The sequence below is a fragment of the Molothrus aeneus genome, chromosome 21 (assembly GCF_037042795.1).
Source record: "Molothrus aeneus isolate 106 chromosome 21, BPBGC_Maene_1.0, whole genome shotgun sequence".
Taxonomy (NCBI): domain Eukaryota; kingdom Metazoa; phylum Chordata; class Aves; order Passeriformes; family Icteridae; genus Molothrus; species Molothrus aeneus.
In genome coordinates, this window is record NC_089666.1 from 2,521,926 (window position 1) to 2,544,725 (window position 22,800).

The following is a 22,800-nucleotide window of genomic DNA, read 5'->3' on the forward strand; positions in this document are numbered from 1 at the left end:
GGGTTTGGGGTGAGCAGGGTGTGATCCAGGGGGGTGAGCAGGGTTTGGGGTGAGCAGGGTTTGGGATGAGCAGGGTTTGGGATGAGCAGGGTTTGGGGTCAGCAGGGTTTGGAACAAACAACAGCAGCTCTGCTCCCCCTGCACTGTCCCAGGAGCTGCCCCAAGTCAGGAGCATCACAAAAGTTATGGCTGAATATTGAGAATTTACTGACTGGAGCCTGTTCAAAACAGTAGCACCCCCACCAGTGCAATTCCTGAGCACAGTTATTAAGGCACTATTTAATTTCACCCAAGATATTAAACGTGCTCCCAAGACTTGATTTAGAGAAGCTGTTGGGACAATAATGTTGAATTTCCTGGCTTAAGTGGGCTTAAATTTTCAGTTATGTTACACTAATGAACTTATTCTGGTGAGCCCAATTTCAGAGCTCTTCTGTGATTACCAAAAGTGGTTCTAAGCACCTAATCAAAAGGAAGGCTGGATATTAAACAATGGAATATTTGCATACCTTGGAGGAGATGATTGGACATCACTGCTGTGCTCTGCATCTAAATTACAGCTGATCAGAATTCAGGCCTAGTAACCTCCCCTTGAAACACATTTATTTCCTTCTGTTTGACTTAATTGTAGTGCCTTAAAATAGCTTGCAGGATGTAAGAATGATCAGGTAAGTGCCTGGATTCACTGCACTGGGCAGGAATACCACGGGAAATCCTGGCTGGCTCCAACTCTTCCCACTTCCAATGGGGAAGGATGGGTAGGAAGAAGAAATGGGGAGATGATCTCACCAAGATTCCCATGTTTGGCATCTCTGATGGGAAGAAGTTTACCTGGTGCTTTGCTGCTCGTCCTGGATGGGGACCAGAGGGGAAAACCAGCGACAAAGCACAAGGTGGTGCCTCCAGAGACACAAGGAGTGGACTCAGCTGGGAAAGCCCTGCTGGTCCCAGGGAGGATCTCCAGGATCTCTGTCACTTCTCCTCAGTGACCCAGTCACATCTGCCTGCAGTCCCCAGCTCCCACTGCAGCACAAGCAGTGCTCCCAGACAGGGCTGTGCTCCTGCACAGGACTTTCAGCACAAAATCTACTCCCACACAGAGAGGAAAGGAAGGTTTGAGCTCAGGAAAAGCTGTTTCACCTTAAAAGCTGCCAAAAGCTGGTAACATCGACCAGGGAAGAAGGTGGAAGAAGAAGAAATCACATCCCAGCACCAGCTCAGCTGCACAGCCCAGCCTTCAGCTGGAGAACCTTCCTGACCTCTAACCAGGGACTCAAAGGGGTCAGACTCAAAGGTGCAGGACAAGAAGGGATTTAAGACCTACAGAAAATGCTCGTGAAGAGAAGAGCCTGAAGTGGGAAAAGCACAAAGCACAAAGCCAAGGTCCTGGGAGTGAGTGAGGAGATGCAGCCTTCTTGACTCAGTGATCAGAATGAGCAGGTCCCAGCTGCAAGGTGGGATTTAGAAACCTGCTCCCCACCTCCCACTCCCCCTCCTCCTGCCTTCAGGAAGGTATGGCTTGTTCAGGGAAGCTTTTGGCCCTAAAATCTGGTCATTCCACTAGGTGACCTCAGTACTGTTGTGATGTGTCAGGGGTCAGATCCTACCTGGAGGGAACAAAGGAGGAAGGAGAGGGGCAGTTCAGATGGTTGGGTTCAGTATTTTTATATTTATAATTTTTATAATTATATTTATTATTATTAATAAGAATGAGTTAAAATTTTATAATTATAAAAATATTTATAATTTTTCTCTCATTAGCAAAATGCATTGTTAAGTTTGAACACCCAGAGAACAAATGTGTGCTAACTTATTACAGTTCTGTGAGAAAATTCCTGAGCTCCACATCTTCTGGTGACTCTAAAACAACTGCACACAGGCAGAAAGAAAAGTGATGCAACTGAAGGTCTGTAATCAATCAGCCTTGTGACATGGGCTTTCCCAGGTGCATAAAGACACCTCCTTTCCCACAGATATTTTGGCTCCTCCTTGAACACTGAAAATCTACTGCTGATCGAAAACCAGGGAGGGGAAAGAACAGCAGCACTGGGGCTCCAATGATCAAACTTGGGCAAGCATCATGGCTGGAGAATATTGATTCTGTGAATCAATGAATCATTTGGGAGCATGCAGGTCTCTGGGATGGTCCAGGTGTGGCTGGAGGTGGGAGGGAGAGGCCCCAGGGGAGGAGGAGCACAGCCCTTCCTTACCTGAGGTGGAGTCGGGGTGGAGGTGGGTCTGACGATGGGCGGGGTGGGGTTCCTGCTGCCCCCTCCAGACATGATTTCCTCTGTTATGTCCTTGCCTCCCTGGTTTGGATCCCGGATTCGGATCTACAGGATTGAGAGAATTGCAATAAGAGCAAAGGAATCATTCCCACAATGTTCCTGTACCTGCTGTCCTGGTGGGGAGCAGCACAAGCTCCCAGCACAGGCAGCAGGAGATGCTCTGGGATGAGCTGGGGCTCAGCAGCAGCACTGGGATGTGCCTTGTTTCCATGGCTTGGAATGCATGGCATGTCATCCCTTCATCAACACCTAATTTAATCAAAACCTAATTGAATCATCAACCACACCAAGTTCAGTCTAAATATGTGCACCCTGTAATGCAAAATACAGGCTCTGCTGCTGGAATGTGAGTTTCCTGCAACTGAGAAAAAGTGGGGGACAGTTTGGGTACAAGCTCAGCTTGCCCAGTAGTGGAAAGGGCAAGAATGGAGAAAAGGTTTTGTTTTTTACCCCGACAGGAAACTCCCTGACCTTGCCAGCCCACTTCTAGGAAAGGGGGAAAGCAAATCAGTCCCAGGTTCCCCCAAAACAGAGGGAATCAAACAAAAATACTGAGTGAAGAAAAGGGAAACTGAAAGAACAAACTCAAAGTCCTTAGAACTCTGCAGCATTTAGGAAAGAAATGGGATTTTTGAGTCTCTTCACAGCTCCAAAATGGGAAGAAAAAAATATTTTCCAAAAGAAACCACTCCAGAACACTCAGTGAATCCTCAACTGACACTTGAGCCAATCCATTCCCTGAGCAGGGGGCAGAGCCAGCGTGTCTGGGATAATGTGAAACAGCTTTTCATCTCCAGCAGAATCTGATAACCCTGAAGACAGAATTCTGTCTATCTGCCCACCTTCTCCAAAGCTCTTGGCTGAACTTGAGATCAATTCCATGCAGAAATCCAAGCAAACCAAGAGACACCATCACCCTTCCCAGGGCAGGGGCTCTGCTGGAAACCAGCCTGTAATGAATGGCCCCATGGCAGGGGCTGGGAATGGTCCTGCAGCTCCTTCCAAGCCAGCCCTTCTGGGATGCTGGGCTGTAAAACTGGAACTGCAGAAGGGCTTTGTGACTTAAACTCAGTTTGGCTTCACTCTGTTTGTGAACACACACACACACACTGTACTCAGGGTGTTGAGTCTGGGCTTCTCTTATTTTTGATAAAATAAGGATAAATTAATTATTTTAGCAAAAAATATTTTTTTTGCTAAAATATTTCATTAACTACAGCAACAAGGACCTGAGAGTTGGCCCTCTCCTCCTCCTGACACAGAGTCAATGGCATTAAAAACAAGATTTCCCTGCCTGCAAAGGAAATTTGTAGTACTCAAATACTCAGCTCATGGTGGATGTGGGCATGTGCACAATAATACATTTAATTTTTTTCATTTCTCCAACAGTTGCAACACCAATTACCAAACTGAAACAGCACATTCAGAGAGAAGCATCTTGGGCATTTAAAATCCCTTTTCTGCCTCGAAGAACTCAGCTTGGCTGGCATGGAAGTGCCTTAATCCCAGCTGAGCGTGTCTGATCAGCTCTGCATTTTAATGGCATCAGGGATCTGGGCATGTCGTGTTTGGGATGCTGAAAAGAGACTCCTGGGGCCTGAAGAGGTGACAAAAAAGCTGCTGAGAGCAGCCACCAAAAAGGCCTTTCCTGCAGGCACAGCTCACACATTGTTCAGTTCTTCCGGTCTCCCAAATCAAGTGTCACCCCAGATCACCCTCAAAACTCCAAAGATGCAAATATTCTGCATTTTGAGACATGTCTAAGTCCTTTTATTCTTTTCTACCCCCAGGAAACTGTTCTTTTAATGTTTCCAAAACACTCTCACACAAACACTGCTGTAATTTCCTCTTCAGTCCTTTACAAACGATTCATTCACAAGTTCAAGCCCACATCATCTTTTCCTGGTTAAACCTCACATTTACCCCACACACCTCCACTGTTCCCCACATCCACCTGTAGATGGGTTGAAATTCCCTTCATCTGCCTCTCTCAGATTCCCCCCAGTGAACTAGAAAGAGAGGGAATGTACTCTCCAAACCCATATCCACTTTGATAATGTGGTCAGGTTCTTTCAAGCCTGCAAATACATCCACAACCTCCTGGTTTTCCACCTTTTTCAATGCATAATATTCAATAATTTCTGATTTGTCACTTTGAACCAATTCCCAACATTCTCCCAAACTGCTGAGTTCACTCATTCCCACCTGGCTTTTTGGGAGCACTCTGAGCAGCAGCACAGGTGAGGATTCCAGGCTTGGGCCGACCATGCTGCTTTTGTTCATGTTTATTGAAAACCGGCAAAATTATTTTCCTTTTCGACTGGCTGAGATGTCACAAACTCAGAGTGGACAGTGCCCATAGAAAAATAGAAAACAGCACTGTGCAATGTTTAATTACACTTCATCTCTTTGGGAATCACAAAATAACTGGTTTGGGGTGGGAGGGGACCTTGAAGCTCATCTTAGAGCATGGGCAGGGACACCTCCCACTGTCCCAGGCTGCTCCCAGCCCTGTCCAGCCTGGCCTTGGACACCTCCAGGGATCCAGGGCAGCCAAGGCTGCTCTGGGCTCCTGTGCCAGGGCCTCCAGTGAAGGTAAAGCTCAGGTTTAATCTGAAGAACATTATTCATGTCCTTGCAGCTCCCCCCAGCACAGAGTGCCCCACTCACCGTTTTCTTCTCTCTCTTGGCAGGCGGCGGCTGCTGCTGCTGCGTAGGCACAATGATGGGTGCAGACTGGTACACGGGCTGGCTGGGGTAGAAGGGTGTTCCTGGGGCAGCAGTGACACAAACAGAGGGACAAGGTCAGCTCAGGACACACAACCAATGCCAGAGGTGCAGCATCCCTCTGAGAGGGCTGGGTTTGCTCAGCTCCGCTGCCACTCAGCAGAAGCTGATGCTCCATCAAGACAAGAGATTCAGGCACCATTTCTTGTTTGATTTCCATGACCCTAAATTGGCCATGTACATCATCCATGTCTGAGAGGCTGTGGACACCACAGAGGCACTGCAAGAGCATCCCTGGGCTCCTCTGCCTGACAAACAGGAAGATTTTCTGCTGGATTTGCTGCTGGTTTATCAGGGGTTTTCTGCCTTTGTAGAGAAATTCAGTCTAACCAATACAAACAATCTGTGAGGTCAACTGCAACCTATTTGGAAGCACAACCAGAAAATTTAATTATGAGCAATGTTCCTGTCATGCTGCAACACACAAAAAGCAGGACCATGGTGATGAGTGCAGAATTACACCACAGTGCTGGTCACATTCCTAGCAGCCAGTGTGGCTCATTAGGGTTTTCTCAGTGGAATGAGAGTGGCTCAATGAATCACCAAGTGCTTTAAGACCACACCAGAGATGAGGGTGGTAGAGCAGAGCTGCCTCCTGCCCATGGATCAGGTGTCAGGGGAATGTGTAAGGTGCTGCTGGGTGTTCTCCCTTCTAGCATGGATTCTGGATGAACTGAGAGCTTGCACTTGCCTCTGGCCCAATCTGATCTATTCTTCAGCTGAACTAACCTTTTAACTGGGTATGAAAATCTGGATTGTGCCTGTAACCCAACCAGGAGGTCGCTGGATCTCAGGCAAAGGGTGAAATCCAAGAGAGCAAATTAAACCAGCCCAGCACAGCCTGATTTGCAACTCCAAGGATGCATTCCTCCTGCTGAGAGCTGTAAATCCCAGCTCAGAGGGCTTTCCTCTGCATCCTCAGAGAGGGAACTCCTCCTGTGCAAGCAGGGAGCACTGCATGGCATCAAGGAGCTCAAAGCCACGCTCCTGGCTGGGCTGAATTACTCAGGAGATGTCTCAGTTTGAATGCCAGGGCCAGCAAAGCCACTTCAGATCTGGCCTCAAAGTCTCTATCTGCATCTCTGCAGGCTGGGAATCAAAAATTATTGCCCAGAGCAGCTGTGGCTGCCCATGGATCCCTGGAAATGTCCAAGGCCAAACTGGGCAGGGCTGGGAGCAGCCTGGGACAGTGGAAGCTGTCCCTGCCCATGGCAGGGGGTGGGACTGGATGGGCTTTAAGGTCCTTCCAAGCCAAACCATCCTGGGATTTGGTGATTCTATGAACCCTGCTGATGAGCAGGTGTCCAAGCAGAGCCTGGCTAAGGTGAGGGAACAGGAGGAGCCTGGGATCCTGCAAGGTGTGAATTCCCTTCACTGGCAGTCTCCTAGAAACCAGATATAACCACATCACCTGCAGTGGGATCCCTGCTGGAGAGGCAGCTCCAGCAGAACTCAGGGAATGACTCTCCCTTTATGAAAAGTATTTTTAAAACCCAAATCCTGAAGAAAGTAACTTCTGGAAAGAAACAGCTTCTGTGACAAGCCAAGTGCATTTGCCAGTGCCACACTCTCTGCTCTGCTCCCTGCCTTTGATCCCTTCCAGTTCTTCAGCACCCAACTTTTAGTCTCTCTCCTACCCACTGATCACTTCAAGGTCTTTCCCAGTGTTGTACAGAAACTCCCTGACATCAGAGAATGATAAACTGCAAAACTGAGTTATAAAACTGCACTGTCCATCTTCACGAGTTTTTTCTTCCACTGTATTTTCCCATATCACTTTCTTTAGGTCTTGCCCAGCTGCAATGATTTGGATATCCAGCAGCCACACTGGCCACAAGCCCTGTGCTTGATGGAAAAGGCACTGCCAGCAGCACTGAACATGCCTGAAAAGCAGATTTAGCTGCTCCCCAAACCTGGCAGCACCTGGAGAGAGCTGAGCATTCCCAGTCCCTATATACAGCAAGGGAGTGACAGGAGGGAAAGGTGTGGGTAAGTACAGGCAAATCCCTGGTGAAACCTTCCCTGCCTGGAGAACTCTGCAGGACAGAGAGCTCTGGCTTCACCCACTGATGCTCCACAGCTGCAGCAACCTAAAACTGGGACTGAAAGATTCCAAGATTTTCTGCAAAAAAACCAGGTGCTTCCAGGAGAGGAAAGGAGCTGGAAATGAACCTTGTCCTAATTACAGAAGTGAAGACAGATAAATGGCACCAAGCAAGCAGGAGGTAAAAAACAGACCTGTAGCATTACAAGAAATGAGGAATACTGGGCAATTTCCTCATCTAGTGGATCAGATTTGAAGCATCATTACAATTTTTCTTCTATTTTCTCCAGGATCAACCACCAGGAAGTAGATGCCCTGTAATTACCCTCTCTCCTATTCTGAAATTGCATTACCAGGTTCAAGGGCTTTATAACAACCTTTCAATAATTCCTATGCATTCCACACAGACCAGATAAATAAGAGAAGGAAAAGAGGAAAAATAAGAGACCTTTCTGAATGATGCACAGGGAAGCTACTGGGTTTTTCTCTCCTTCCAAAGGGATCTCTGTGTGTGAAGAGCAAACTGCAATTCTGCCAAGGGAGCAGGGCTGTTACTGGTCAGCCTGGAAGGGAATCAGTCACCCCAAGGCTCCAAAACTCCAACAGAGAATTCCCATAGGAGCCTGAGAATATCTCTGCAGGGAGCAGTGAGTGACCAAACGCATGAAAAGGCCAAATTTTGGCCTCTGCAGGAGTTACAGACTGGACTAAATTATCTTGGCAGCATCAATCCAGGGAAAAAGCCACATGGCTTGTTCTTATCCGCCAGCACACACCAAACAAGAAACACTGGGCTAAGAAATGTTAACTGCTGTTAACTGGCAATGCCAGGCATGGCACAGGGAAAACCAGGGCTGCCAAATGTACCCACAATACCTGAACAAGTAATAATGATTGAGCAGGGAACAACAACCAGCCCCACTGCTGGTCACAGGTGATCCTGGGCAGCTGCAGCCTTTCCTGACACACTCACACAAACAACACTCTGGGATTTTTCAGGAGTGAATAATCAGGGCTGTGACACCACCAAATTTAGCAGCTATTTCAAGTTCAAACAAATGCTAATCCAGCTTGTTATTATAAATCTTCAGCTTGACAACAGAAAAACACAGCAAGGACAGACTGTAAGCAGTCTCCAAGCAGAACTCACCGTAGGCATTGGGGAATTCTCCAGGACCTGGGCCTGGGTAGAAGGGTCCTGGTCCTGGTGGCTGCACAGGATATTGCTGCGGTGGCCCGACGTACGGGGGGCCACTGTGACGATACTGGGGGGACAAAACAGCCATCAACCACTGCACAAGGCCTGGGGCAAGCTGTAACTGAGCCCCTCTGAGCAACAGGCATCTGATCCTCACTCTGCTTAATGACAGTTTTGGGCAGCACAGAATTATGCATTGCTAAGGTTGGAGAAGATCTTTAAGATCACTGAGTCCAACCATCAACCAGCAGCACCAAGGTCACCACTGACCATGTCCCCAGGTGCCACATCCACACCTGGACACTTCCAGGGATGGGGACTCCCCCACTGCCCTGGGGATCCTCTGCCAGTGCCTGGCCACCCTTTCCATGAAGGAGTTTTCCCTAATATCCACCCAAACCTCTCCAAATGTTAGTGCCAAAATAAGGTAAAGCCAAGGCAGGGAGGACACAGGAGCTGAGGCAGAACAGAGCCCCTGCCCTGATTGCCACACTGTGTTATGAGGCCCAAGGTTCTGGAGTGCCTGTGGATCTATTGAGTCAAATTAGGTATTTTTAAAACACTAAATATTTAGTCCAATATTTAGTCCAATATTTAGTCCAATATTTAAATGTCCAAGACGTTGGTTTCCTACTGTGTTTGAGGGAGGCCTGAAAGAGGTGATTGGTTCCTAGTGCCTCCATGCACAGAAGAACAAATACTTCATACGGAAAAGGACAGAGGCTGAACCACAGAATCCTGCAATCATTTAGGCTGGAAAAGCCCCCTACAATCACCAAGTCCAACTGTTCCCCCAGCACTGCCAAGCCCACCCCTGAACCCTGTCCCCACATGCCACATCCACACGTTTCTTCAACACTTCCAGGGATGCTGGCTCCACCACTGACTGCCCTGGGGAGCCTCTGCAATGCCCCATCATGAAGGAACTTTTCTCAATACCTAATCTAGACCTGCCCTGGCACATGATATTCAACTACCAGCCTGATTTCACAGCCACATCCCCACACCCTCCTGGCGGCTCCTGAGACAACCCCCATGCATCAAACACTGCTCTGCAGCTCCTCAGGTGCCTGGAGGCTGGATTTACCTGTGGGATACAGTACTGGGGGCCCTGAGGCATGGGGTAGGGCATTGGCAGGTGGTTCACCATCATGATGTGCTGGTTGGTTTGGTACACGGCAGTCGGGGTCTGCGCTCCGGGACGGATGGAGGGGCTGCTGTTCTGGATGGTGGCTCTTGGAGGCTGGATCTGAGGCCTCTGAAAAAACTACAAGAGGGAAGGGAGAGAGGAGAGAAAACAAAGAACTGGTCAGACTCCCTGGGAAAGAATTGGAGATATGCTTACAATATTAGAGTGATGGTGTTAGTTTCCAGGGGTTGCCACGCTTGCAGAAAACTGCAGGACAGTCCTTGTTTCTCTGTGAACAGCAGGGTCCTCTATGGCTTTCTATTTTACAAGGTAGAAACAGACAAGAAACTTTACAAACTAAGAATTATTAGTTTGTATCTCCTGAATTTTACAGCTGAACCTTCAGAGCCAACTTTAGAAAAATGAGATTGTCTAATTTCCTTTTTATAAGGTGGGCTGGCTGCTAAAATCCCCACCCTTATAAATACCCCAGGGAAATAAAACATCAAGGCAACTGTTCCAATTTATCTCCAGAAGAGCTAAAACTCCAGAATTTCACAGAGGTCAGAGGCACCTCATGCCTCTCCTTACATCCAGGTCACCTGTCCTGCCCTGTTTTCCAAAGGGTGGCAACCAGGCTGGTCCCAAAGCCTTGCACCACGCTGGCATAAGGTGCTGCCCTGGCAGATGGGCCAGGCCCAGGCAGCCAAGCAAGCCCTGGCAGAGACCCATGCCCACCTTCCTGTGCTGGGAGCAGCCCTGGGATGGGCACAGGCCTGGCTCTGCACCCTGGGATGGGCATTGGGCTGGCTCTGACTCTGCCTCCCAGAATGGGCACAGGGCTGGCTCTGGATCTGAACCCAGGATGGATATGGGGCTGGCTGTGCCCTCTGGGATGGGCACGGGGCTGCAGGCCCTGGCTCTGCCCCCAGGATGGGCACGGGGCTGCAGGCCCTGGCTCTGCCCCCAGGATGGGCACGGGGCTGGCTCTGCACTCTGGGATGGGCACGGGGCTGGCTCTGTCCCCAGGATGGGCACTGGGCTGGCTCTGCACCCTGGGATGGGCACGGGGCTGGCTCTGTCCCCAGGATGGGCACTGGGCTGGCTCTGCACCCTGGGATGGGCATGGGGCTGCAGGCCCTGGCTCTGCCCCCAGGATGGGCACTGGGCTGCAGGCCCTGGGATGGGCACTGGGCTGGCTCTGTCCCCAGGATGGGCACGGGGCTGGCTCTGCCCCAGGATGGGCACGGGGCTGAAGGCTGGCTCTGTCCCCAGGATGGGCACGGGGCTGCAGGCCCTGGCTCTGTCCCCAGGATGGGCACGGGGCTGCAGGCCCTGGCTCTGTCCCCAGGATGGGCACGGGGCTGAAGGCTGGCTCTGTCCCCCCCAGCACGGGGCTGCAGGCCCTGGCTCTGAGCTCACAGCTCAGGAGGTGAGGGAGGCACCACACGCTGAGGCATTCACTGACAGAGGAGTGACCAGGTGAGAGACACCGATGCCATGCAGAACCAGGAGTTGGAGTTACCTGTATAGGTCTGAATCCTCCCTTCAATAACGAAGCAAGAAAGCAGCAGGAAACAGAAAGAAAGCCAATGGAACAGCTTACAGATCAACAGGAAGGAATAGGATACAACATGCACCCTAAATGAACACAGTTGCAGTCAGCTTCTGCCCTGCTCTGACTCATCCCTTCCAGAAACAGCCAGGAAAAGACCCTGAGTGGCACCATGGACTCTGCTGCCAGAATCCCACAGGGTCAGAACTCTCCTAGGAAAGTTTCATATCCAAGTATAAAAGTTTAAAAAAAACCAAACAAAAAACTCAATCAAACCATGATTTACTGCATGAAATGTGACACTACAGAAAGACTTTGTCTTTACTCTGTTCCTAAAACATCAAATATTTCTCCTTCTGGTCTCTTTCAGTGGTACAGAGAGAGCAGATAAAGCAGAAACCCTGGCTCCAATAATGGATTTCTTTCCTTTTCTGCACCAAGACTGGGAGGGGAAGAAATGCCACATATTTAACTGTTCAGTAAAAAGTAATTATAATAATTAGGCCACCACACATCACACTGAATCCTGCTGGCTGCTGTGCAGTGATGTGCTACAGGGAGTAACTGTGCCAGGAGGAGTGAGAAAAGAAGAGAGGGGAAGGAAGGGATGAGCTGGGATTGTCCACCCCAGGTTTGGGAAGGAAGTTGTGATGTCTCTGTCCTCAACATGACAATGAGCTTAAAATGCCCATTCTGGAGCTGCTGAGGAGTTCATGACACCTGAGCTGCTCCCCACAGCAAACCATCTGTCCAGGGAAGCCCTGGATGACTCTTTCAGATAACCAGACATTGTTAAGGTGAGCACAATTATTTATGTCCAGCCCTGTCAACCTGCATGAAGAGCTGTCCCCAGCTGGAAGTGTGACCTGAACCAGGAGAACAGAACTGTTTGGGGAGAAAAGTTTGGAAGTGAGGGTGGAGAAAGCAAATGAGAAGAACAAGAGCCCAGCGTGGTCCTGCTCTGATAAAACCTGTGTGTGGCTGGGAGATGTGGGGCAGATGCAGGAGTGTGGCATGAACCAGGTACAGGTGCTGAATTTATGGTGAGAATCACCAGAGTTTGTGGTTTTTCGATATCCAAAGACACCAAAAAGTGTAAATTCTTTCTTTTTTCACTATAATTCACTGAGTAATGGTCATTTTTAAGCTGTAAGCATGTTGCAGCATATGTCTCACTGAGGGAGGGTTGGAAAAATTTAATAAGCCCCACACAGGTGTGTGTTTATGCAGAGTGAAAAGGGCTGGAGGCAGAAGTGAGACCTCGCTCTATCAACAGCACCTCCATCCACAGGGCAGAGCAGGAAAAGCCCCAGTGCCAGGGATGGGGAGACCCCACCCATGGAATCTGCTCCTCAGGTCCTGCTGCAGCTCCAGAACCTGCTGGGAGCACCAGGGAACGCTCCCAGCACTGGGAGCCCCTTGGGCAAGGCCAGCTGCTCCTCCAGAGCCTCCAGCTGGGCCCTGGAGGCTCCCAAGGCTCCTGGAGGCTCCCAAGGCTCCCATGCTGGGACACAGCCCGGGGCTCTTCCTCTGCAAACCCCCTCCCTACCCCTCTGCCCTTCCTTGCCATCTTCCCTTTAGTCACTGCTCACACACCCCAACCCTGCCAAATCCTTTTATTTACCATCATCTTCTTCATTTTCTTCCCCAATCACTCCGTGCCCAGAGTTATAAAATCAATGATCAATGTGCCACCAAGGAAAAGCAGAGATCCAGTGTCACAGGCATCTTTTATGATAAATCTTTTCCTTAGGATTTTTTCTCCTGAGAGCTGAGAGGCCTCAGGGACAAAATGTAACCAATGGTTATCTGCTGCTGTGGAATGCAACAGGTGCATCTGGGATTGGGCTCATGTGGTTGTTTCTAATTAATGGCCAATCACAGTCAGCTGGCTCAGACTCTCTGTCCCAGACAGAAGCCTTTGTTATTCATTCCTTCTTTTTCTATTCTTAGCCAGCCTTCTGATGAAATCCTTTCTTCTATTCTTTTAGTATAGTTTTAATATAATATATATAATGAAGTAATAAATCAATCCTTCTGAAACATGGAGTCAGATCCTGGTCTCTGCCCTCATCCTCAGACCCTGTGAACACGGTCACACCCCAGGAGAGCCCCAGCCCCCTCCATCACCCAGCACTGCTTTTCATGGGTTTGCCCTGAGCTCTGTATTTCCAGGCCATGGCTCCCAGTGCCAGGAGTGCTCCCTTGGACCCCAAAGCTGCACCAAAATAGAAATTTGGCGTAAGAGCCTGAAAACAAACCTGTGCTAAGCTCAGCCTGGCAAACATGGGCATTCATCTATTTTTTTTCCCAGGAGCCTGGGGGGAGGTTTGGAGAATGGAAGCAAAAGGAAAGTTCAAGTTGTCACCCAAGCTCTGCACTTCACTCAAGCTTCTCGTGGCCCTGTTATTAATTTTTAGTCTTTCTGGTGCCACCAGGCCCCAGCCTTTGGTGGGATAACCTGAGCCTGGCCTGGGGCAGGGAGGAGGAGGTGCCTGCACGGGCAATGCAGCAGGAACTGAGGAGCTGCAGCCCTGAGATGTGAAGATCAGAGAATTGTGGAATTGTTTAGGTTGGAAAAACCCTCTAAGATCATCGAGTCCATCCCTAACCCACGTCCCCAGGTGCCACATGCACACCTTGTCTGAACACTTCCAGTGATGCTGACTCCACCTCTTCCAGTGCCTGAGCACCCTGTCCATGAAGAGATTTTCCCAATATCCCAAAACCTCCCTTGGTGCAGCTGGAGGCCATTTCCTCTTGTGCTGTCCCTCCTCCAGGAGCAGGAGCTGCAGCTCAAACCCCCAGGTAGCTCTTTGGGCTGGCTCAAGGCTTGTTTCCTTCCCCTCTGACTCCCCCTGTTTTACTATTTACTAAATCATAAAATGAAGGGAAAAAGCCCTTTTTGGTATTTAGATGTGGCAGCTCCTTCACACACTCATGGATGCAGACAGAGAAGTGACTGCAGCAGTTTCCCATCACTTTCTGACTTGAAATGCCCCAAAAAAGCTACAAAATGGTCAGCTGGGTCAGTTCAGGGAGTGAACTCCCAACCTCCCCAAGTCCCAAAGCTTTTCCACAGCAGCATCCAGCCAAGCCCATTCTCCTGTACCAGTAACATCCAGAGGAACTCAAGCAACCCCAAGGTAAAACTGGAATAAACTCCACCAGCAACCTCAAGTGAGAGGCTGAGCCACGAGCAGCAAACCCATCTCAAACACAGTTCAAGTCAAAAGGAAATAACCACATTTCAATTTGTATTTCTGATTTCTGTTTTTAATCACACCAGCCTCTTCTGAGCACTCATTTCTAAAATAAACCCCACACTCCCCAAGTCACTTCATAAGTGAAGGGGTTTTAGGCAGATTCAAATGTACCAAAAATTTGCATTTTGGAGCTCAGGTTAGAAGAAAACTGCTGTTCTCAACTGTGCTTTGTGAGGATCAGAAGCAACAAAGTGACTCCACAGCCTCACTCAGAAAGAAAAAACAGAAAGTCTGTGCAGGAAGTGGGAAATGGAGCAGCAATTCCAGCAGGGAATAGCTCCATGAGCCACAGCATTTGGGGAAAAACACAAGCTGAGAGTGTATTCCAAAATACTGCCCAAAACACTTTGCAGGGGCTGTTTTCTCTCTCCTGTGAAGTGAGGTTTTCCTGCAGATTCTCAGTGTGTGATCTCAGAATCAGGGATTACTGATGCACACTTAACTTCCAGTCACAACTGCTGCAATTATTTCATTTCCCTTCAGCCACTATTGGTAACACCCAAATCTTTGCTGTTTTCTCTCTCACAGTGGGGTCACATTTCCCTCAGCATTAACTGGCTCCACCAGCTCCCACTGTAACTGTCCAACTGCAGGGCAGGCATTTCCACCCAGGACAAAACCCTGCTCATAAAGCTGTCATTCAACTTCAGGTGCTTAAATCATGCTCATTTGAGGACCTTAAAGCTCTAATAATTACAGGCAGTAACACTGAAGAACAATCCATTATTTGCCTGAAGGAGACCCAGAATCAATACAAGGCACATGTTAATAAAAGCTGGGATGGACACAGGGAATTGCAAACCCCACAGTGCTGCTGATGCCTTCAAAGGGAAGGTGGAGTTGCTGCAGTAAATATTAGCCCTGCTGAGGCCAATTTACTTATTTAGCATTTTCTAGCTGATGAATCTCAGTCTCAAAGCTCTCAGCTTGTGTTACACAGTTTAACCAAGTTTACAAACTCTCCTGTGAGGATAATTATTTCTGTTGGTCTCGAGCACCCTGTGAGTGCTGGGTTCAGATGAAATTGCTCCCACAGCTGTGACCTCCTGCACGTGGCAGGGGCCAAAATCCCTGTCTGCACCCCCAATCCACACCGTGGGTGTTTTGGGTTAAAGGAAACAAACAGCTGATCCACAGCCCAGGTGTCTCTGTGCCTGTCCTGCTACAGCACATGACAGATGTAACTGGAATAAATCCTGGAATATTTTCCTAATGGTGACAGCTTCTCACAGATCATTATAAGCAGATTCAAATGTACGAGAGACAAAAATCTAACTGTGATAAAATCAGGAAAACACTCAGAATTTACAAGCACAGTAAGGGCAGGGCCATAACTGGGTGCAAAGGAAAGTTTTGGATCCCATTCTGACAGAGTGGTGGCCAAGTCCCACCAGTAAAACTCCAGTTGTGGGAGTATTTCCTCCAAAGCTGTGCTGCCTCAAGACTCATGGGCCAAACCCTGCTTAAAGAAAGCTCAGTAAATTTTAGGAGAACATGAAATGGCTCCCAGTGAATACATCCCTTAGGAATGAAGGGACTAAGGAGCTGCAGAGCAGGAATGCACTCTCTGCATTGGGCAGTGCAAACACTGACCTGAAGTTAAGGTCAACAGCAAAAGCATCTGAACAAGACCCTGATGCCCCATCGCTGCCCAGGCTGCCCCTGCAAACATTCCTCTGTCCCTGCCTGTCCAGCCACACTCAGAATTCACTGTCCCAAAGGTCCCATGGCACCTCTGCCCATGAGCCAACAGCTGCACCTGGCCCATTCCATTCCTTACACTCCTCTTCCTGCCCTGCTCTGCAAGGCTCCAGCTCCCCTGCTGCCCCCTGAGCTGGAAGGAACAAGGATCGTGGGGATTTGGGGGCTGTGCCCACCTAACACTTACCTGCTCTCCCCACACTGCTCATCCCAGTGTTCAACTGCTCAGGAAATGACTGAAGTGAGGACAAAATAATTCCCTGCAACAAACCTTCCATGCCTCAAGCCCCTGTCCTGACACCACAGGATTACTGAGATTTTTTTTCTATTATCTTCTGGAAACAACCTGCCTCTTGCAAGCCAAAAGAGCTCTGGGAGAGCTTCCCTGCCTCTCCTCCTCTTTCCCACCAGCAATGCCACCTCTGCTCCCTCAAAACCTACAAAAGCATCAAAATCAGTTCCCAAGGATAAGTGTTTTGGGAAAGAGGAGTGTAGGAGCTGAAGAAAAGACAATTCCAGACACCCTGACTAGGACAGACAGGCCTGTGCATCTGTCCTGGCACTGGAGAAGTCCCAGCTCTGCCACCCCTGAGTTCCATAAGCCACAGCTATTCCTAGATCTCCTTCTTAATAATGAAGTGGGTCCTCACAAAGTCCAAGTGGTGCAACAGGAACACTCAAAGCTTCCTACAGGTCTGGCTTTTGTGGGCTAAGTGAAAAGGACACCAAGCAATTCAATGGTGACAGATAACCAGGTGCATCACACAACAAAGGCAGGGAAGTTGTTTGGTTTGCTCCAAGGTGACATCTTAGGAAACTGAAACCACTGACTCTTTTGGGGAATACTCAGAACACGTTTTTAGTGATGTGAGAAGGCAAGGGAAGCCCACACATCCCTGGCAATGATTCCCAGAGGTTCTCCTGCCCTGGGGTGTGGGTGGTTAATGGCAGCGGTGACCCGGGGGAGGTCAGTGTCACTCAGGGTGCAGGTAGCTGTTAGCAGGGTTATGCACGTGCCAGGAGCTACTGCAGGGCTGCTTCCTGCACTGAGTTAGTGGGTGAGTCACCTCCACCCCCCCCCCAGGCAATTAGTGCAGGGTGATAACGAAGGGGCAGGTACTGTACCTGGTGATGGGCAGGTCGAGGCCCCGCTGCAAACTGAGGAAAGGCGGGAGAAACAAACACAAAAGGAAAGGCACAAAGAGTCAGAAACACCACAACGAACCAAAATGTCACACTCTATGCAAAATAAACCCACAGAAAATAAAATAACAACGACACGGTCGAAAGCTTTGCTGCAGGACAGCGACACACAGGGGCTGAGGTGTCACGATGGACATTGCTACGGGCACTGTGCTGGGAGCTGGACAAACGGCCAAAGCTGCCCCTAAAGGCACTCAGGGATGCAGGCAACCCTTATCCTGCCTGGGAGGAACACATCAAACCAAAAACCAACTGCAAACGAGCAGCAGTGGAGATTCTGAACTGTTGGAACTGGAGGTCAATGGTCAGAGCAGCTGGGCTGGAGCTGCTCCGGGGCTTTGGGGGAGCAGAGGATGGAGCCCCATGGCTGGGAAGAGCCAGGGAGGAACAGGGACATCACAGACAGGGACATCCTGCACAGGGACATCACAGACAGGGACATCCTGCACAGGGACATCCCAGACAGGGATATCCTGCACAGGGATGTCCCTGCAAAGGGACATTTCTGCACGGGGACATCCCAGACAGGGACACCTCTGTAAAGGGACATCCCTGCACGGGGACACCCCTGCACAGGGACACCCCTGCACAGGGACACCTCTGTAAAGGGACATCCCTGCACAGGGACATCCCTGGATGGGGACACCTCTGTAAAGGGACATCCTGCACGGGGACATCCCAGACAGGGACACCTCTGTAAAGGGACATCCCTGCACAGGGACACCCCTGCACGGGGACACCTCTGTAAAGGGACATCCCTGCACAGGGACACCTCTGTAAAGGGACATCCCTGCACGGGGACACCTCTGCACAGGGACACCTCTGTAAAGGGACATCCCTGCTCGGGGACACATCTGTAAAGGGACATCCCTGCTCAGGGATACATCTGCACAGGGACACCTCTGTAAAGGGACATCCCTGCACGGGGACACCCCTGCACAGGGACACCTCTGTAAAGGGACATCCCTGCACGGGGACACCCCTGCACAGGGACACCTCTGTAAAGGGACACCTCTGTAAAGGGACACCCCTGCACAGGGACATCCCTGGATGGGGACACCTCTGTAAAGGGACATCCTGCACGGGGACATCCCAGACAGGGACACCTCTGTAAAGGGACATCCCTGCACAGGGACACCCCTGCACGGGGACACCTCTGTAAAGGGACATCCCTGCACAGGGACACCTCTGCACAGGGACACCCCTGAGAGGCAAAGAGCAGCCACTCCTGGCACGTCCACCCCTGCCACTGCATTTCCAGCTAACTCCTCCACTGGGGTCACAGCAAAGCCCCTGTAAGGAGTGGCATGTGTCACCTCTCTGAAAGACAAGGCCCAGCCCAGGCAGTGCAGCCTGGCTGGAGAACAGGAGGTTCTGGGTCCCAGCCCTGAGCTCAGGCCACTGAATCATCTCCCACTCACTTGGGCCACAAGCAGAGGAAAATAACCCCAATTTAACATGCTCAGCTGACATTAAAAGCATTTCCCAAGAAGGAACTGATTGTTAAAATAGAAATAAAAATGAATGCAAGAAATGGAAAATATAAATAAAGATGACAAGGTACCCACTTCCAGAGCTGAGTTAGGTGTTGAAACCCATAATTGTCAGTGTTAGAGCAGAGCTCCACCATGAGAGCAGGGAATTCTACTGAGAAGAGCTCCAATAATGAACTGCAGTGACCACAGCTACATCCACAGTGGATTTTAGCCACCACGTGCCTCTGCTGTGATGGCTCAGCACAGCCACCTCTGCTCACTCAGGGGCTCATTGTGGTTCACTCTCTGCCTCACAACAGTGATCAAAACTGGGTAATTAGTGACTTTCTTAATAAGTTTATTTTCTATATGGAAAAGTGGGCCTGGGTTCACTTGCAGCCCTTACAGCTCCTCTAACACCAACATGAAGCAAAGCATAAATACTGACTGGTCCATTTGATCTTTTCCTTTATAAACACTTAAATTGCCTAGATTTAAAGATTTCCAAGAACTACTCTGCTAATCCTGGTGTTTATATATTCCTTCTACCTTCACATCATGGTGGCACTTGGTGACACTTGGATGAAAGTCATAAAACCCTTCAGAAATGTGTAAATATGGACACACAGACTGATCCTGGGACAAGAGTTTATTAAGAATGACCTGCACTGGTTCACCAAATAGTTTTCTCACCCTGGAAAATTCTCCCTAAGCCTTACAATGAAGAGTAAAAAAGCAAAGCATGGTCACCTTGTGGAACTACAAAGCTGTAATTTCTATTTTAATGAAACAGAAGGACTCAGAGCCTCTTGGCATTCTCCCAGTGGCTCTGTGGATGAGGAGAAACAGGTACCTGGATGAGTCTCCAGAGATAAAAGCACTTCAAGTCCTTATTTTCCCAAAGAATTTCCCCTAAACCAGCTCAAGTATCTTGTGTTTGGGAAAAGGGACTAAAGGTACCCTGGAAGGGCTGAGCCTTTCCATAGGGCTGCACGTTCTGTGTCAGACACCAATGAAAGAAAACAGCCAAAAAGAGAATGGTGGGATGCAGAAACCTTGTACTACTTCACTTCAGGGCCAAGGCACCTCTCTCATCCCTGCTGCACAGAAAAGATTTGCTCTCACTGCACCTAAAACAAGAGCTGGAAGTTTATATCTGAAGAAGCCAAAGTTTATTCCATGGTGGAAAGTAATATGTGTTACAAGAAATAAAGCTCCAAGTTAGTGAAAAATGCCCTCATCTATTTTGCACTGGTCACCACTGGCTCTTGATTTTTAATTTTTTTTTAAAAATAATTCTGTTTGATAGGAATTATTCCTGTTAATAGCTGTAAGCAACAGAACAAACTGTAGTAGTCACTGCTGGCTTAAAAGAGACACTTTGGGTTGTTTTTTCTCTGTTTGATGAAGACAGTAGTTAGGAAAACCTTATAAATCCTGGGTCCAACCTCCCTGCCCCATGGCCCCCTCCCTACAGTGCTGCCCACTGCTCCATGGACACTGGAAAGTTCTCTCCCTGCAGATGTTGGGCTGGCACACCTCACCCCTCCTGGAGTGCTCCAGCACCCTCTCTTTTTCTGGCAGAAGCCCTAAAATGGGACAGTTTGTGTTAAGATGGGGGCTGGCATGGCCAAGAGCTCCTGGGGAATTTTCAGCAGTGCTGAAGGACCCAGATTTTGTTTTCCTTGCCCCAGCTGGAGCTTTGCAATTCCAGCCGTGGGAGCAAACACGGATTGCAAAGGCAGCTGTGCAGGGGGGAACAGAAAAACCTGAGCTCTGCACCCCCAGGGGCCTGAGCTCTGCACCCCCAAGGGCCTGAGCTCTGCACCCCCAAGGGCTCCTGGATGCAGAGCAGGATGGAGGAAGCTCTGGCTCGAGGGAGGGGCTGGATCAACCCTGCCAGAGCACAACAGGAACCCAGGGATGGCACAGCCACCCTGCCACCCTCCTCACCCTCCCCTCACCACCAAATGGGTTAAAAAATAAACTGAAAAAAATAATAATTAAATTACAAAGAAATAAATCAAGCGAAGAACCAAATGCAGGAGTAGCTCAGGCCTGGGCTGGTCTTGCATTTGCTTTGGGGTGGGAGGTGGAATGAGATGTGATGGGTGGGAGCAGCTTTTAGTCATGGGGTGAGATGGGCACTAGCAGAGCACATGGCAAAACCTGCACACAGGAGAGCTCAGAACAATACAAACAGGGTGCAGATAAATTCTTCCCCTGGACCTCTTCAGTTACGGGGCCAAACCACTAAAAATTTGACATTTACTGGCCAAATTTCCTGCAGATTCTCTCTCTGCTGAGTGACAAAGCCCAGGGGGCCCTGGTCTCTGTCCTACCCCAGGTCAGACCCCTCTGTAATTCAGCTTTGGGCCCTTGTGGCACCACCTCACCTGGCAGAGGCTGCCACGGCAGCTCGTGCTTTCAGCAAAGAAGCAAACCCAGTGCACTTCTGTAGCCAACAAAAAAGGATGTGGTAAAAAAATATATATAATAAAGAAAGGAAGAAGAAATCAAAACAGGGCCGTGGGCACAATTGCCTGCAAGAAGGAGTACAGTTTGTTATATTGCTTACAATGCAGTATTTTATCCAGCCTCTTCCAGCCAGGGACCTGTAAACCGGACTCTGTTCCAAAACCTTCCTCCTCTTCCAGTTTTCTGTGCAATGTATTGGCACTGTTCTGCTGGGCTGTCAAAAAAACTGGTTTAGAGATGCAGCTCTTCAGTCAAGTTTTTGCTCCAGTTCTAACCATACCAGCTTAGTTGTGCTTTGCAACAATTAAAGATGATTATACTTACTGAGGAAAGAATTTTAGCAGCAGTGTCCTGCATTACTGATCAGAATGGGGCACTGAGGACAAATTCCCAGCTGTGCACATCAAAGAACTTCCAAGTCAGCATTACCTGGCTCCTTCATCAGCAGAGGTTGAGGGGCCTCAGAACAAACCCTGGCCTGTCCTGGAGAGGAAACCTCCAGAGCTGGGCAAGTGCCCAGTGATGTTGCAGGTTTGGGGATCCTTGCCCTGGGTTCATCTGTATTTATAACTGTTCTGTGGACAAAATCCTCTGTCTCAGAGGCCTCAGTTTGCTCCAGGAGCATTTGCCTTACTCTAAAGAGAGAAGAGTGCTGGGAAGGCACCAGGGGGTTATGGGCATCCTGACACCTGACACCGAGGGGCAGGAGGTGCAGGATTGCTGCTCCTCAGCTGACAGAGCCCTGGGATGTGCTGATGGGAAGCCACCATGCCTCCAGAAGCTGGGCAAAGCCTCTGATGCCCTAGGAGGGTCTTCTAACATCATGTGGAGCTGTGCTACAAGCAGAGAATCCCCAGAAAGTGCCTGGTGTGGGGAACTGAAGTCCTACAACAGCAGAGCAGTATCACAATAAACACCCACCCCCAAAAAACAGACTGTGAAGGATGATCAAACCTAAAGCTGGATGAAAAAGGGGCTCAGCACAAAAAGATCTGAGTACACAGAAGCTCTAGGTTACATGTGAGCACCTCCAGGGTTAGAACTGATTGGTGGCACTGATTTGGGAGCAAAGCCCAGAGGCCACTGGAGAGCGAGTGCTGCTGCAGAGAACTGCTTGTGTTTGATCTTGGTCTATCCCTGCACAAAACACATCCTTAAAGAAAAAATAAAAAGGAAAAAAAAAGAAGAAAAGAGAAAGATTCTGGCAATGAACCTGAACTCTATAATGAAGTGAACCTGAAAGCAACTAGGCTAAAAATAAATGGTATTATTTAAAGGTAGATGAGAATCCCTCCATCGCTTCTTTAGGAACTTCAGAAGGAAAATTATCCTACCAGGACAGTGTCTGAAAAACTCAACCAAGGTTTGCCATTCAGGATGTGCTTCCAGGTCAGTAAAATGGGCTTTGCAGAGAACCAGCCTCGTGCTCCAGACACACACAGACAGAGAAACACACGAGCAAGGAGGAGAGAGCAGGAGGAGGCAGCGTGGGCTCCTTACCGGCGAGCGGGTCTGAGGCTGAGTGTTCATTGTTTGAGGGGCTTGAGGGTACACCAGCGTGGTGGGAGCTGCATTCTGTCCTGAGGGATAAGGAGCCTGCCAGGGAACAAGAAAAAGCCAAGTGAGTGGATGCAATGATTCATCCCAAAAAGCAGGAACAGAACTGGAAGGACTGA

General features: G+C 49.3%; 1 protein-coding gene across 5 annotated transcripts in view; it reads right to left on the bottom strand.

Annotated features, from left to right (window-relative positions):
• The window catches only part of EIF4G3 (eukaryotic translation initiation factor 4 gamma 3), a 147,377-nt gene that overhangs the window by 55,498 nt on the left and 69,079 nt on the right, over nucleotides 1–22,800 (bottom strand). For 4 of the 5 annotated variants that reach the window (XM_066563785.1, XM_066563783.1, XM_066563781.1 and 1 more), the window contains 7 exons: nucleotides 22,625–22,720; nucleotides 17,094–17,126; nucleotides 10,972–10,992; nucleotides 9,405–9,584; nucleotides 8,270–8,384; nucleotides 4,959–5,059; nucleotides 2,211–2,333 (listed from right to left, as the gene is read on the bottom strand). In XM_066563785.1, the coding sequence (XP_066419882.1) occupies nucleotides 2,211–2,333; nucleotides 4,959–5,059; nucleotides 8,270–8,384; nucleotides 9,405–9,584; nucleotides 10,972–10,992; nucleotides 17,094–17,126; nucleotides 22,625–22,654 (603 nt within the window). In that variant the 5' untranslated portion in view covers nucleotides 22,655–22,720. The remainder of the gene's footprint in view (nucleotides 1–2,210; nucleotides 2,334–4,958; nucleotides 5,060–8,269; nucleotides 8,385–9,404; nucleotides 9,585–10,971; nucleotides 10,993–17,093; nucleotides 17,127–22,624; nucleotides 22,721–22,800) is intronic. The other variant, XM_066563784.1, reaches the window with a different exon arrangement.